The following is a 17,328-nucleotide window of genomic DNA, read 5'->3' as shown; positions in this document are numbered from 1 at the left end:
AAACAAAAAGAACAGATTTTGGTGAGAATTCCCAGAAAGTACTTGGATCTCAGTTTCCAGTATGGAACCCTAATGTGGGCATGTTTTAATAGTTTTTATTTTACATGTATTACAGATGTTTTCTCCCTGATCCTTACAGGATTTCGGAAGGTGTTCAACTGTGCAAAAAGCACTTGTGATGAAGTATTCTGGTGTCTTAAGGGTGTGTCGATACAGAGTCAAATCTGATTTTTTTTTTTCTTTATAATAGAACTTTCACACTTCACCTACAGATATATCTACATTAAAATTAGTATAGAAATTTTATAGAAAATTGTTTTTACTTTAAATAAGTTGTATAGACTATAATTGTGCATGAAAGCCTATAAAATAGTCATAAAGAAGCAATTTTGGTTTGGCACAGTTCACAATACTGTGCCACTGCATTACAGCTGTCTGTTATCATTACACATGATTCCCAATATTTAGTATGCAGTATCATCCTATAGTACTTTGCATTATATCTGTGGAAAGAGATCTCAGGAAGTTTATCGTGTTTTTCTTTCTGTGTGAAACAAGTTTAGCTTAAATTTATACCTCCATATATTGAAATAGGGTTAAATATTAGCAACACCTTGCTATATATTTCATCCCATACACCACCGTAAACTACAGCATCAGCAGAGTTAAGTCAACCCCTTCCTGACATCTATCAGCGTTTTCTATTTTCCTGGTCGTGATTCTTCCAGTTTGCTATTTTTACTTTGAGATCTGGGTCATCATTTTCCAAATTTGCATGAATGCAAATGCTTAGACAGCTGCAGAGGAATGTACTTTGGTGCGCTAGTGTTTAGATCAGTCTGTCAGAAGCATCAAAGAGACGTTATGTTCAATGCGGAAGTACTAGCTGCTATTTGGAACTACTGGCACCTCTTCAAATAGAAAGAAAGAAACATTTAAAAGGTTCAAGTAGTGATGTCTCTGTATATGATTCATTATTTCTAAGGAGTCCCTCACAACAGGCTCGACAAGTCGGATTGTGCATCTGTTTATTCGCTTCGGTTCATGAGTGGGAGAGTGTGTGTCTCTCTTCACATGCCTTTGTGTCTTCTTCTAATCTTATACACTGCCTGTGTGTGTGTGTGTGTGTGTACACGCAGGCCCAGCGCCAGGTGTGTGTGTTCCTGAGAGGTAATCCCCCACATCTGGTAGTGTGCTGTATAGATTCAGGCTGGAATAGAAGCAGGATTAGCCCTGCTCTCACCGGTAATACAACCAATTTTCTACTTGTTTAAATAACACAGGCCAAACATTCCTCTGATGGCCTCTATGGTGCCCTGGAAGTGTGTGTGTGTGTGTGTGTTGAGTATACAGTGTGTGCTCTTGAACATGGATTAGTTTTTGGTACATGCTTGACTGCATGTAAGTATATCTTTGCTTGAGGGTGTTGCATGCAGTCTTGTTTGAACTGTGTGCTTACTCCATACATACATATATCCCTTTTCATTGTGAGGGGTCCGTTAAAGGAGCAGTCTACTCTAAATCACATCACACTTGTCTGTATTTCTGTATTCCTGTGCAGTACTGACCAAACAGCAGCAAGGTTATGTAATTTTTTGTGTATTTCCCGCTCACCTCAATTATCCAAACTAGCAGTGGTAAATGTCAAGGGTTTTTTTTTTATCAGCACCTCAGAGTCAAAAATAAAAGTAGCGAGGACCCGATGCACTTCTATGAAATAAAGGATCTGTCTGATTCATCTCAGCAGGTGACTGTAATAACAACTAGACATTTGATGATGTCATCTCTGGGTCTGGGAACTGAGCAGTGACAGGCGTTTTTCACATTTTTTGGAATTTGTAGACCAAATGATTAATTGTAAAAAAAAAAAAAAAAAAATGAATGTGCAAATATTTTCCATTTCAAAACTGCCGGACAAGAGATGTCTCCTACTTCACTGGAAAGTCTCTTCACAGTGAATATAGGGTTCCTGTTTCCTCACCACACTTGTTAAAGTTTCATATTGGCTTATGATTGGCTCCAAACTAGCTGTGATGTCACAAATCATGCTCGTATGTACACGGGTTTAACTCAGACTTTCAGTGAGCACAGAGAAACTTTCCCGCTTCAGCAGATGAATGAAAACAGACTCCTAGTGTCGAACTCTGCACTCACATCAGTCTGCACGGTGAAGCTCAAGCGTCCAAGTGAAGAAACGATGAGAAGAACACATTTTTGAGTGGAAGGGATCTTTAAATGATATTGAAAACAATTGTTAGTTGCAGCCCTTCATTTATGCTCTTCCTCTAAAGCTAAATCTGACAGCTGCAGGTGACTTCTCTCGGTACTATCCAGAGGCGTTTTAAGGAAATGATGTAAATCATTAACTATAATAAAATATAAATGATAGGCAAGCGCAGGCATAAAAAAAAAGTTTTATGACAAGACTCTATCATAAAATGTCTCTTGATATGGCAATATCTGATTGGTATCTTTCATAATTTAGAGTATGACTAATTAAAATGACCTGCTAGCGCTTCTAAAAAGGCAAATAAGCGGCTTCGCCTTGTTTTAAATTGATTTTCATTTCTCATATGATGCCACAGATATCAAGAGCCAGATTTCCTCCCAGTCAGGTCGAGACTCTTCACCCCTCCGTCTCAGGGCCCTGTCAATATTCATCCCGCTTTACAACCGCGGCGGAACCCATTCTCTACACATCGCGACCGCTCTTTGTCGAACAGCATCTGATTCAAAACACGGAGGGTGGGAGAGGGGGGGGCAAACTTCTGCTGTTGTGAACTCTTGACTCACCAGAATTGTCACACCTCAGCTGCTTGAAATTCAGAGAATGGGGGGGGAAAAAACAACAGCAGATGCACAACCGCGCAGTTAGGAGCCATATGGAGGTAGTGTTTGTTTTTCCCGCACAGTTCCATCAGTTGACTGTAAACTGCAGTTGGAATCCTTTCAGCCACGGCGCGATCAGAAACGTATACATACGCTAAGTCAGATCGTCAGGTGGCGTCAGGCTTTCATTCGCTGCAGTCGAGTCAAGACACTGAGAGTGGGAGGTTTATTCTGTGCTTAAGATTTTAGCGCTTGAAAAAAAAAAGCATATGTCTAAAACAGTCTTTCTAAACCTGTACTTAAGTGAAGAAAGTGTGTGTGAGCCAGAAGCTGTGTTTTTCCACTGTGTGTCTCCATATGGTGTACTGTATATGTGTGTGTGAGAGAGAGAGAGACAGAGAGAGAAAGATGATTGGGTTACTATACTACTGTCAGGATGCTGTGCGCTCCTTCTGAATTATGCATCTCTCGTTCAAAGAAAGAATGAAGAATAGTGTGAGCGAGAGAAAACGGAGAGAAAGGGTGGGGGGGGTAGTCGTAAGATAAATGACAACAGCACAAAAGCAGAGCATCTCAATAGACTAGTACCACACACACACACACACACACACACACACAGAGCAATGCTAGACAGCGATGAGAGTGGAGAAGAAAAATGGGTTGATTAGTACGAGCGGATGAAATAGGGGAAGTGTGTATGTTTGTTTGTGAGGTTGTGTGTGTGTGTAGCTGATGCTTATGTAAAGGCTGGAGGCTTGAGTGGTACCAGCATGCAGTAGTGTTTGACTAAAGCAAGGTGGCACTGTTTATCCTCGAACTGTGAAGTGTGTGTGTGTGTGTGTGTGTGTTTGAGATTGTATCCATATAATGTCTAAATAGTTGTGTTTTTGTGGTGTGTGTGTGTGTATTTAAAAATGGTTTCATACAGCATGTGAACATCCCTGATGGCATATATATATATATATGTGTGTGTGTGTGTGTGTGTCTATGCTGAACCTATCTCCTCCCCTGTGTGTTCTATACAGGAAGAGCTGTGTTTAACTAATTAATTCTTAGCAAGTACATCAATTATTTAAAAACACTCAACTGTTCCATCTGTGAGTTGCAACATGTAAACAGCATCTACAGCTGGGATTATTTCATATCCTGGCTGTTAATAAACCACGATTCCATGCGACCTCTGTAGCTGATCGGCTGTCGTGCTCTTGCAGCCCGTGAGAAAGTATTAGCAATCATAAAAATGTGTAAGTTTATTGATCACAGTAAAGAAACCCCCCCCCCCCCTTGTGATCAGGAGGTCAAAGGTCAGGCTCGGTTACTGCACAGCAGCCTTGAAGATGCCCATAAAAAGCTGTTTTAATAATAAAAAGAATTGATTTAATGTGGCAGCACAGACGTGGAGATGCTTGCTACCGTTACAGTATGTAAACAAAAGGCTTCTCTCACAGCAGGCGTTTTGACTTGTCATAGTAGGAAAGGCACAGGTGTTGCTTATAAGCTTAACGATGGCTCTGTTATGTACATGTACCATCATTAATTGTATTATTTACACTTGTGCGTTTCCTACTGTGACATGTCCAAATGTACTCTCTGAAAAAGGCCTACTGTATTGTTGTTAGTGTATTTATGCTGCATGTTGACTATGATCATAAAGAAGCTAATACCCTGCTGGCTCCAACTCCTCACTTAGTTTACAGACATGACATGAGAGCGCTATTGATCTTCTCCTCTAAGTCTCAGAAAGAACGCGAGTAAGCATATTTCTCAAAATGTCTAAATATTCCTTTAATATTTCATAGGTGTTTTTATAGTCAGCCAGCTCACTACTGGGACACTTAAAAGGAACGCAGCCATCGTTAATGTTATTGATCACACCTGTGCTCGATCTGCTCTGACAAATCAAACCCTCAAAACAGTTGAGCTAAAGTCCGTCAGCCGTCTTGTACATCAAAAATAAATGTCACTTTTTCTTCTTCTTCTTCTTTAGAAGAATCCATCATATAAGAGGCAGAGATACTGATTTCAATAAACCAGAATATGAAGCAGCCATAAGACTGTCAGCATTTTTGTATTTGGATCACAACTCTCCTTGTTTTTTTATTCTTGATTTTACTATCATAACTGTCATTATTATTCCCCCCAAAGGTTGAAATGCATTCTTGGAAATGTAGTTTAGAAGAGTGATTGAAATCCCCTCCGGCAAAGTAAAAAGTCAGTTGATGGGAAGTGGTTAAAACAAAAAAGAAAATCATCTTTCTTCATTATAGAATAATTCGAAGAATATTATATGATCTGAAATTATGTAAAAGAATTCTAGGATATGTTTGGGTGGGTGTATGCATGCCTTTCTATAAAATTGGGTAAAATAAGTATGATTTGTCTGCCGTAGGCCACATCCTGTATATTGCAACATTTTATAACTCTGAGCCTCAGGCGGTGAGTATGAGCGAAAATACCCACAGACACAGTTTATCTCTATCTCTGCTTCATGCATGGTATTGTATATGGCTTTCATGTATGTCATGATAATCGCTTTGGCTCTGCAACACACACACACACACTCTTCTCAGCCAGTCTGGTCACGTTGGTTTCACACGCCGTGTCGTGATTTACAGACGATCATAACATGACAATATAAAGGGCTCAGTCATTTGTATTTGGCACGGGTATATCAGTGTGTGTGTGTGCGTGTGTGTGTGTGTGTGTGTGTTATGGAAATGAGACAAAGGGGTCACATTATTCAGCAGCGGTTGACATGCAGGCTCCCCAGGTCCATATCAATATCCCCCTACGGACGCAGCAGGAAAAATAAGGTGATTTGTTTCCTAGAATACTAATCACAGTCAGGAGGGACAGAGAGAGACCTGTGTGTTTTTAAACAAACACACCGCGAAACATTCAAGGTGCTGTTCTTTATCTTGGGGCACAGGGTCCTCCAAAAGAGCACGTCGGTGATATATTTGACGGATTGAATTTCAAAAACACCGTGTGCGCCTTTTTTTTGAAAAATAAGCTTTCTTTTCCCCCCCAAGTTTCCTTGTATTTCACAACATTAATGATTGTTGTGTCTGCAGGGAAAGGCCCGGCTGATGGCTTTAACATAATCTTTAATGCCTCTGTGCCAGCACATGAAGCCGAGCTATTTCATAACCATGAGGAGGAAAATCTTACAATATTAAAGGGTCAGATCACTCAAATAATAACAACACATTTCCTCATTTACCTCTCAGGCAAGCAGGTATGTTTTGGTTTTTGTTTGTATCTGAGATTTCTGCCACCGCAATGTTTACTTTGGATAAGTTTTCATTGGAACTACTTTCTACTGAAGAAATAGTCCCTCTTCTGCAGATTATCTGGAGTAGCTTGTTTTCTGGAAAGAGATTTTACTGTTGAGCTTAAGTGCTATGAACATCATCATAAAATTCTGTTCATCTTCATCGTATGGGGTGGCAGGGAGACATTTGAAAGACAGATATATTCATAAAACCCTGAGAAAATACAACTAAAACTACTAGATACCAAAGGGGGGGAAGGGAGAAATCTATTTCATTTTTATATATATATATTTTTGTAATTAAGGCTTCATGTAACGTTTAATTTTTCATTTAAATTATCAATCGTGTTTTTATTTGTCAGATTTTTGATGCTCTGGATTGAATTTTCAATGAGGATACCAGGCCTTTGATTGGATGTCCCCTTAAATTGAAGGGTTACGGGTTACAGAGTACATTATAGAAAGTCCCCATCAATACTGAATTACAGTGACTCCAGTTTTCAATGCTTCAACTTGTTCTAAACTGAGAAATATATGATTCATTTTGTTGATACTGTGTGTTTGATTGAGTGATGAGTGGAAGCAGCAGGGCGGCCTTCATCAGCATCACTCCCCGGCTGTGTCAGCCACAAAAACAAACTCCCCGAAAAAGCAAATCATCACCACCCTTCCGCACATTAAAAGAAGTTGCTGTTGTTGTTGTTGTTGTTGTTCAGAACGGATAAATCTTTCTGAGGGGAAACTGTGTCTTCGTACGTGCTCGACGCTGCGTGCGTGCGTGCGCACATCACATTACTGCTCCGAGACGTCTTCTTTTGATTGATGCTGTCAGCGAGTTTGGAGAAAAGAGACGGAGGCTCGGGAGGGAAGGAGATAAGGAGGGAAAGAGGAAAGCAGATAAAGAAGAGAGAAAGAGCTTGAGAAGCATCCATCAAGCGGCGCAATCAGATTGTTTTCCTGGCGTTCGGTCTTTCTTTTTCTCTCTTCTCTGCATCTGCCAGACACTCAGTTCCTCATCTTTCCTTTCACTCCCTCTCTTAAATGCTCACACACGTGCACACACACACACACACACACACACACACACATGAATGCATTAGATGAATCTCTTTGCATTGGCGTTGGCCAGGTGTCATGAGGATATTGAATCACGGGAGGTTGAGGTGAGAGGCGGCGTCACGGTGTGATGGATGATGCATATTTCGCCTTCTCCTCCTCCTCCGTGCTTATTGTTCACAGACACGTAAGCACACAGGCGCACGCACACACACACACACACACACAAACATCCTCCGCGCTTCTTTGTTGTTAATTGACGTCCTCCACTCGTCTGTTGTTTTTATTTCCTTCCCTCGTTCCATTGCAGTTATTGCTTTTCATTAAGTGGTCGTTTCCTTCGCCAGCAGCTTCTAATGAGAGCGTCACGCCGCCACGCGCCCATTTATCAAACCATGTACCCGCAATGGAACGATCCTGCAGTCATCACACACACACACACACACACACACACACACCTCTTCCCCTTCGCTCTATCTGCCATCATGTCCCTGTCTCAATTAGGATTGTTTGTCGTCCTCCGGCCCTCCATCCCCTGTTCATTTGGCCACCCTGTCTCATTGTGGCAGCCGTGTCATTGTGTTTGACAGCTTCTCATTCTCGTGTCAGATCTCATTTGAGTGCTAATTTCATACATACGCACCTCACCTCGTCTCGCCTCGACGCGTGCGTTAACTCTTCTGAAGCGGCCTCTGCCGAATTGTTGGTCAGGTTTTCCTCCTTTGTTCAAAAAGGAAAAAAAAAAAAAAAAAAGTCTTTGTGTTGCTGAAGTGGCATCTGCCGGCGTGTGTTATATACGCTGTAAGAGGTTTGAGGGCGAATGAGCTGTGAATCCAGCTCTGTTTGCTCTCCTTGCACACACACACACACACACACACACACATCTGCACACTTGGCAGAATGAAGCAGGTTGCATCCCCACTGTTGGCAAGATAAATCACATAAAAGCCTCGCTGTGATCATGGCACAGTGGAGACACTATATAACCTAGCTGCCTGCTCGTGTGTGTGTGTGTGTGTTTGCAGCTCGTTTGTATGCCAGAAATCACATTGTTTAGACTGTCACGCTTCTTGAGGAAAGCTTGTTCCTTTCAGATTGTGTTCGCATGATGTTTAATATTCATAATATTTAGGAACACAGTGTGACTGTGTGTGTGTGTGTGTGTCTCTTCCAGCTGGTGGCGGTGTTCGACGATGTCCAGCGCACGAGACAGCCAGACAGTCCCAGAGACAACATGTCCAACGGCTACTCCAGTGCCGCCCCCAGCCCGGAGCCCCTCCACTACTATTCCCACCTGCATCCCCAGGAGCCAATGAGAGGGGAGATTGAAGTCAACGAGGCCATCCTCAAAGGCAGTATGTCATCTTCATCTCATGACAAAGCATTTATCACTCCATTAGAGCTGATATTAACTTATTAGAATTCAATATTCCTCTTCTGGGTAATATGAGATATTTTGTTGTGTAGGACAACACAGATATTGCAGCTTTAAATGCAAGAAAATCTCAAAAAAAAAAAACCACCCGAGAAACTAAAGTAATGCTCAATCAACACTTTCACTTTTTTTTTTTTTTTTTTGCGCGTGTGACAAATGAGACAGCAGGAGGTGTATATGTGTCTGCATGTGAGAGCAAGAGACAGTCTGAAAATACATTTGTAGAACAGCTGTGAGCTGAATTTAGTGCGTAAAGAGAGATTTTTTGGCCTGTAACTCGATGGCGTGTGAAAACAGATGCAAGCGTTGACGCAGCTTCGTCTCCTGTCGTCCTCACCCAACGTTTCCTCACTTCAGTTCGCTCTTGTTTTCATACGTAACTCACACCGAGAGCCACCAACAGCACATCTGGGTACTTATTTATATAACGGATTGACGAGACGACCGCCTACCGCTACATTAATCCACACAAATCGGTTACTAAATTAACAAAATTGTGCTTTACGTTAATTATTTAATTACAAAAACAAAGGAAATAGTCGAAGCTTTGGCTGAACGACATGATGAATGCTCCTGAGATAGTAAATATCTTGATAAATTCATGTTTACTTAATTATGTTTTTTGTCATTTTATAGCCTGACCAACGTCTCAGGCTGACATGCATGTAATGAGTGTGACTCTCATTATCCCAGTTAAACACATTCTGTGCCTCCTGTTGCACACTTTAAGTAACGTTGTCTTTTAGGATCTGACTGTGCTGTCAGCATGACTGTCAGCAAGTGGACAGACAGGCGAATGATGATGATGAAATAATTAAAAAAAAAAAAAGTTCAAAATATCATTAGGATGATGTCATTTCTCTCACTGAAAGGTAGAGAAAGAGTGAAATGTCAGTGTGAGAATGTGTAGTTTTACATTATGCAGATGTTCTAGAAACACTCCTGACAAGCTGTTTTTTATTTTATTTTTTTATGATGCAAAGCCTTCATCCTCTCCTCTCTCTCCCATCTCACTACCACAACTCTTTTTATTTAATTTGTTGCCAATATCCCATTTCTATCCTCCTCTTTCTCCCTCTCCTTTAAAAAAAAAAAAACTCAAAATAAAAAAAGTCCGCCTCCTCCTGTTCTGTTTGCCTTGCATTTGCATGTATTTGTTTGGCATTTAGCTGTTGCTTTTATCCAGAGCCATTCAACTGAACGCAGTAGTAGAAAAGCTTCAATTCCTACGGTGATGAGTCAGTTGCAGAGAGCGCGTGTAGCTGCAACAACTAATCCTTTGTCTTTACAATGATCATGTGTGATATAAAAGTGCCGCAGTAAGATATATGTGTTTTCATGTGAGTATTTTCATCTTGTTTTTCCTCTGATCTGTCCTGCTCTTGTTCCATATATATATATATATATATATATATATATATATATATATATATATATATATATATATATATATATATATATATATATATATATATATATATATATATATATATATATATATATATATATATATATATATATATATATATATATATATATATATATAATACTTGAGCGATTTGTTTTTACTCGCAGAGTCAGGAGTCAGGGTCAACTTCAAAAAACATTTCAGGGGTTGTTAGGAGTTCAGTGATAGTGATCAAACAGGGCATATGCAGTTGCACTTGATGTATTTTCCTAGCAGTCAGTAAACAGTTACTGGGTCATGATGTATTTCTAGTGGGGAAACATCATCACAAGACTCGGCAGTCAGAAGCCCGAGGGAGCCTATCTGCTCTGTCTAGGCTACCTTCTGTCTGCCTATAAATATATCTCACTGTAAATAATCTAGAGCACGATTTATGTCTGTACATGTCATCTGTTTCTCTTTCACTGCCTTGTAATGAAATATTTTTTGAATGACAAGCAACAAAGTTAAAGACAAAGAAAGAAAAGATTAAATGAGCCTGCATGTGATTCAACAAGGGTCTGACTAATCACTGGGCGGCTATGTCACCCTTTCATTTCGCTCTCTCCATCTGTTGAGGAACAGTGTGACCCTCACACACACACACACACATACACCTGCCCTTTGCCATCCCTCTGCCTGTTTTCACCCCATGCCCCATTATCTGCCCCCTCTCCTCTCCACTCAGTCATATCTTGCCTACTCTACTATTCAGCTTCAACCACCTGCCATCCAGCTCACCACCCGGCACCCTAGACCCTGACCCATCACCCCCCGCCCCGACTTGATACCTCCTATTTACCCCCCACCCCTTCCCATCCTTCCCTACTCTCCCAGACTCTGCATGGCTTCCGCCTCTAACTAGATTAGCACTGTAGCCTGTTAGCATGCTCAGGGTCCAGCCGAGCATGAATGGACTAATTCCAGCCCCCCCCCTTAATACACCCGCTCCACCCCGTTTTTAACCCAGTGGGACCTCTTCCTACCCCCACTCTCTAGCCCCCCCCCCCCCCTCATCCTGCTCTCCAGCCCTGTTGAACCCTGACTAACTTAGTTATGATGTGACCCTGTGACGCCCCTCATATAGAGCCAGACTGATGCAATAAGGCTGCTTTTGTCATCGGGACACGCACGCACACACACACGCACGCACATACACACATGTGATGACAAAAGAACCCCAGCACGCAAGTTAAACAACTCAACACACCCAAAACTAGTCATCCATCCACTGCGGGAAGGTCTCGGGGGGGAGTGTGTGTCTGCGTGTGTTTTCTCTGCCTTTTTGCTGTAAAAAGACTGGTTGTTTAACCGGGTGTTACATCACATCTAGTATGCGGATTATTCGGGGTAACATCACTTCTCGAGTCTGTGACAAAGTGATGGGAAGGAGACAGTCAGACCTGGTAGAGAGATGTGCAATGCACCAGATTTTAAGATTTTGTAGTGTCAAAATTTGAAGATTTTGGCAGCTGTGTAGGTTTATTTTTCCAGACTTCTCGCAATTAGCCTTTATTTATTAGCTTTCATTCAGTACATTTACATGCAATCATGGAACTATTTTTATCTTAACAACATCATTGAACTAGGGTTGCAACCATTCATTATTCTCTAATCTAACTAATTAGTTGTTTGGTCTATAAAATGTCAGAAAATTGTCAATTACTGTTGCAGCTCTAGATTGAACCCTTCTTCTTCTCAGTCTAACCAGTCCTACATATAATATTTGAATCAGCGCAACTTACTTGTCTCAGCAACAGCAGCTTTTTCCATTGTCATCAATCGAGGCACATTTGTGATTTTAAACTATACCGATAAAACTGACTTGGCACGTGAAGCACATACTAAATGTGTCATTACGACAGTAGGAGTAGTATCTAGAATAGTCAAGGTTCAGTAGCCAAGGTTTCCCCATCCAGGAAGTAAATGTGATGATTTTCTGAAGAGTTGATGCATGTCGCCTCTGGGAGATATGGAAAGGATGTTTCTTGACAGGTGTCAACCTGTGATGAAGCTCGTCAAGACTTTGCCAGTGTGCAGGATTATTGTATATAGAAAAGCAATGAATGCAAAACAACACTAGATAAAGGCAATACTGGCTGGCAGATTATTGTACCACAGCTGTCATAGACTGTATATAAACACTTTAACTTGGTTATCAAAGTGAAATTAAGGTCAAAATCAGAGTAAACATAACTTTATTAATGTGTCATGTGTAAAACTTCTGCTAATGTGCCAACAAACAAAAGTGAGTTCCCTGGAGGCGGTGAGGCTGGAGGGGATAAGATGTGTCACATAGGCTACAACGCATCCTTCCTGACATCTGTCAACAAATAATGTTAACTGAGGTTACTGGGAAAATTTGGTTACTGCAAACGACGTGAATGCTTAAATCACACTATGACCATAACCTGATTTTTCCTAATAATCTGGTTATACTGTGCATGTAATCGCGCTGAGTGGTGGTGGACAGGACAAGAAGTAATTCAGCAATCAGTCAGGCATCAAAGTGTTTGTGTGTCAGGTTGGGCCAGTTGTTTGAACAGGGTGATTGGACTTCACACTGCCCCAGTGGGATGATTAGACCTGCATTGATCCGCTGCTACATGGACATACACATATACACACACACACACACACACTTCTAGGAAGAGAGTCCTTATCACATCATCCCATGAGCAGCCTGAGCCTGGCTGCTGTATCGATTGCCAGAGAAACAAGACCACCCTGGTGGCTACACACACACACACACACACACACACAAATATAAATATACACAGAAGCGGTGTCAGTGTTCATAATAAACGTACACACGCATGCTTGCACGTGCAAACTCAAAGGCAAACAAATGCTCACACACTGATTAATGTGTGTACTTAGACACACACACACATACACACAGTCAAAGACAGTCAGACAGAAACATGATGCATCCTTGTTTTCATCCTGCCCTGGCAGTGAACTAGCACTGCAGCTTTACAGGACTTTCTCAGAACTGAAAACAAGAGGAAATTCTCAAAATAAACCTCTGTGTTCCCAGAATTGCATAAGCAACCTCGTTAGGCAGAGAGCCGCAGATGGAGAGTCGGAGGCAGATAAACACAGAACTGGCAAAGTTCACAAGGCCTCTTCAGGTCTCTCCAATTACACAAATCTCAGCGGAAAGATAAGGGATGAACATAACTTGGGTGTGTTTCAAAGTGTTAGCATTTGTTTTTTTGGCCTGTTAAGTGGTCACAGAGATGAGTTTGGTGGGTGGGGTCTATTTTAAAGTTGCAGAGTACCTTGTGGCTTTGGGGCGCACGGTTCTGTCAAATTAGCAAACCTAAAATACATCCAGAGCTTTAGTGCTTCCACCCCTTTTGGCAGGAGAGTGCATGTTCAAGTCAGAAAATGTCTGTGATCTTAAAATATATATAAAAAAAAATTGCGAGTAGAGTGCATGAATGAATTTTAGTTCCTGAGGGCTACAGATGCCACGCTGCTTTAAGACTGACTTTTACACTGAGTCAGTATTTTTATCATTTAATCAAATGAGAGACCTCTTTTTAGATCAGAAACAGTTTAGTTTTTGCAAAAAGCCAATTATTTAAAGTAAATGATTTCTTCTCTAGTTATGTAATAATTAATTTTTAAGGATCTGAAAATGTAAGGTAGGTTTTATTGCATGCAATCTGGTCTATTCCATCACCGGTTCTTATAAAAGTGTAACTTTACCAGATATATGAAGAAACTCATGGGTGAAGCCTGACTTAGATCAGTGTGGAAGAGAGGTGCTGACACATTAGCAGTCGCTCGCTTTATTTATGATTTAGTTGGGCGTCTTTTTATTGCCTTGGCAGAGTAGCGGAGGATTATTCATCAGGTCTCTAAATCTAGATGTCACCAAGTCAGTTTGATGAGGTTGTATACTGATATATGCTGCTATTGTTTAGGCATGTAAACAACCGAGCAGCTTAAGTCCATTTCTAACAAACCAGTCACCTTTGATTAGTAATTCCTCTGAGGCAATCTTGTTTATGACCGTCCAAACGGCGGTTGACCTAAGAGAGTTAAAACTGTCACTCTCATCAATATCTGCGACCCCGGTGACACGGATTGACCCGCTGGAAGTCACTACAGGTCAGAGGTCAATGCTAGTGACCCTCAGGTTCCTTCACATGGCTGGAACAGGCGGCCGATGCTCTAAGTGGTGGGAGGATTGATGGAGGCAGATTTGACTGCGATGGATAAATGGAGGAGGATTTATGGGGCTGAGCGCTGGGTAATGGACCCTGACTGTGACCATGGAGCGGCCTTGGTCACTTCACAAAGTCGCATAATTGACATTGTGGTGAAGTATAAGTGTGTGTGTGTGGTGTCATGTGTGAGGTTTCGTAGTGATGCAGCCTATTTGTAGAGCTCATTTAGAAAATCCATTACAGCCACTTTGGAAATAAGTCGTTTCTTACAGTTCATCATTCAGAAGCTGTAAAATCTAGAGGATCCATTCTTTTAAAGTGCTGTTATTTAGTCCAGCTGTCCTCGCAGTTTGATTTAATGTTTTGCAGTTTATCACTCTGTAAGAGGAGGTGCCAACTTTTTTCCCCACTTGCTGGATCTCTCACTTTCTATTCACTTCTTTAGTATTTTGTTCAGCAGGCCTGCTACAAAACACATTTTGTTTGAGTGTTAGCCGTTACCTTTTTAAAACCTGAAACATGCTCTCTCTTCAGTGTACATGTTGGTGTGTATTTTTATCTGCGCTCACTTTCCTTGAATGTACCAGACAGGTGGGTACGGGAGGGTAAAAACCATCCATTAAGTTTTATTGCTTTCTTAACATGGCCTTTCTAAACTTGTAAATTTTACCATGTGCTGCTCTTGGACAATGTGAAGAAGTAAAAATAGCGCTCTCTGAAGTTGCACAATTTGAATGAAAGCAATAGTGTACAAATACAATGTTTAGCTTAAAACACTTTATCTTAAAGTAACCTTATAAACCTCACAGTATCTTAAGTGGTGATGCAAGCTGAAACATTTAAAGGTGCAGTATGTAGGATTTAGTGGCATCCAGCAGTGAGGTTGCAAATTGCAACCCAATGAATACCCCTCCCCTCAGCCTCCCCCTCCAAGCATGAAGAAGGACCCTACGGTGGCTGAGAACTGTGAAAGGCCCTCTCTAGAGCCAGTGTTTGGTTTGTCCCTTCTGGGCTACTGTAGAAACATGGTGGTGCAACATGGCCGCCTTCGTGGAAGAGGACCCGCTCCCAATGTAGATGTAAAGGGCTCGTTCTAATGTGACGAAAACACAACAATTCTTATTTTCAGGTGATTATACACTCATTGAAACATACTTATGGATATTATGTTTCTGCCAAGTCTGTTCAGCTAGATGCCACTAAATTCTACACACTGCACCTTTAAGTAGCAACATAATCCACATTCTTTTCAACTTTTATGTTGTGTGCTACCTTAACATTTTGCTACTCATTTGCAACTCCATTTCTTTATTTTCCTCCAAATCTATTTTTTTCTCTTAACTCTGTATGTTTGTGGTTTGAATTTGAGTGGTAAAGACTTCGAAGATTTATGCGCTCCAATTGAAACATTTTCAACTGCTGCGGACATGTCTTCGCTTCAGTCGGCGCTGCCTTGGGCAAATTTGCGTCTTTTTATGTATTCGTGCTGCCTCTGCAATTCACTTAACACAGGGACCCATTTTATAACATTGAATATATCTGCAGATAGTATTTGACCTATTTTAGATGCACATAAGATTAACGGTTAATCGAATGCAGAAAACAGAAGCCATTGATACTTTGGAGAGCTGCCTGATGTATTTTTCTGATGTCTGCTATTTTTTTTCTGGATGTTTGCGTTAAATCAAAGCACATTTCATTACCGCAAATCATATTGTTTTTCTGTGTGGTTTCTGCTTAACATTTCTACATGAATTCTGCTTCTCTAAATCACATCAGGCCACTTTTCTGTTGATTTCCTCCAATAAAGCAAAGAGAAAAATCAGTAACTGAATACAAGAGAAATTTAAAAGAAGCAAACATTTTGAAACATTTTATGCTTTTCAACACCTTTGAAATCCCCTCACATCAGTGATAGTGAGTCAGCATTGTGCTGGGAAGGTAGGGGGAGAAAAAAAAAAGTGTGAAACAAAGACAGATGGAGGGTGAGACTGGGACTGGTGACAATAATTTATTGTAATTAATGCAAATTATTAGACAAACATGAACACAACATTGGATGAGCGAACATGTGGAGATTGTTTGAGGCAGAAAGGATATTTGTGGGGATGGCTGGAATGATCATTTTTCATCTGTCTACAATCACAAACCGCAAACACACACCGTGACCCTTGCCAATTCCTTCTTTCCTACTTGTTCTCCTCCTTTGCTCTCTCTATTCCGACCACGTTAGACCAGGACCCTGTCACTGACCCTCCAAAGAGAGATTGATTACAGGAAAGGAGAGAATTTTGTTTGCCTCCCCTTTCTGCGTCTCTCAGTTTTCTTGCTTGGCGCTCCCCTCCCTCCTCCTGTGTCAATATCTTTCGGCTCTCTCCTTCTCTTTTTGTTTATCTCACACTTTCTCCTTTTTTTCTCTCCCCTGTCTTTATTTTCTCCTCTGTCGAGTCAAATTTGAAAACACCCCGGTACGGGTTTTACATCCACAAATACCCTGTCTGCTCCCTCTGGGGTGGATATTAAAAGCAAGAGGCAGCACAAAGGTCCAAATTAGATTCTTTTGAATTGTTTTATTGTGGATTCAGACCTGCCCATGTTACCTCTCCCTCTCCCAGCTCCTTTGGGCTGCGGGGAAGGGTTGTGGTAAGTGTGTGTGTGTGTGTTTGGGGGTGTGTGTAGGCAACAGCTGGTCGTATGAAAATGTACACTGTGGGTGGGTGTGGGGTTTGGGCGTTTTTGCTGGAAGGATGGGGAGGTGGTTGATCAACTCTCAGGATCTGAGAGTCATTCTAAAACCAATGTAAGCCTCTCAGGTTCAGGATTACAATGTCTTAAATATACATTTCCCTCGTCATGCAGTGATGAATCAGCATTTTTTTTTTTTTTTGAGCTACCAGGGATTCGTTGAACCCTTTGAACCTCCCTGATGCTCATTTCAATAAAAGGCAGTCCAGCTGCTTGATGTGGAAGTTGCCAAAAGAAAAAAGAAAACAGTCTTCCCTCTTTTCTCTCCACCTTCTCCCGTGATCTTTAGTGTGTTTGGAGTTTAAGAAATCAAATACAATATGATTTCTTTGCGAAGTGTAACAAATAAAAGAAATTACAC

At 41.1% G+C, this 17,328-nt stretch overlaps 1 protein-coding gene across 7 annotated transcripts in view; it reads left to right on the top strand.

The window, feature by feature from the left end:
- Positions 1–17,328, top strand: part of pard3ba (par-3 family cell polarity regulator beta a) — a 164,235-nt gene that overhangs the window by 21,819 nt on the left and 125,088 nt on the right. For all 7 annotated transcript variants that reach the window (XM_042405179.1, XM_042405180.1, XM_042405178.1 and 4 more), the window contains one exon: positions 8,334–8,514. In XM_042405179.1, the coding sequence (XP_042261113.1) occupies positions 8,334–8,514 (181 nt within the window). The remainder of the gene's footprint in view (positions 1–8,333; positions 8,515–17,328) is intronic.

The sequence above is a fragment of the Thunnus maccoyii genome, chromosome 24 (genome assembly GCF_910596095.1).
Source record: "Thunnus maccoyii chromosome 24, fThuMac1.1, whole genome shotgun sequence".
Taxonomy (NCBI): Eukaryota; Metazoa; Chordata; class Actinopteri; order Scombriformes; family Scombridae; genus Thunnus; species Thunnus maccoyii.
This window is presented reverse-complemented; position numbering and strand designations above follow the sequence as displayed.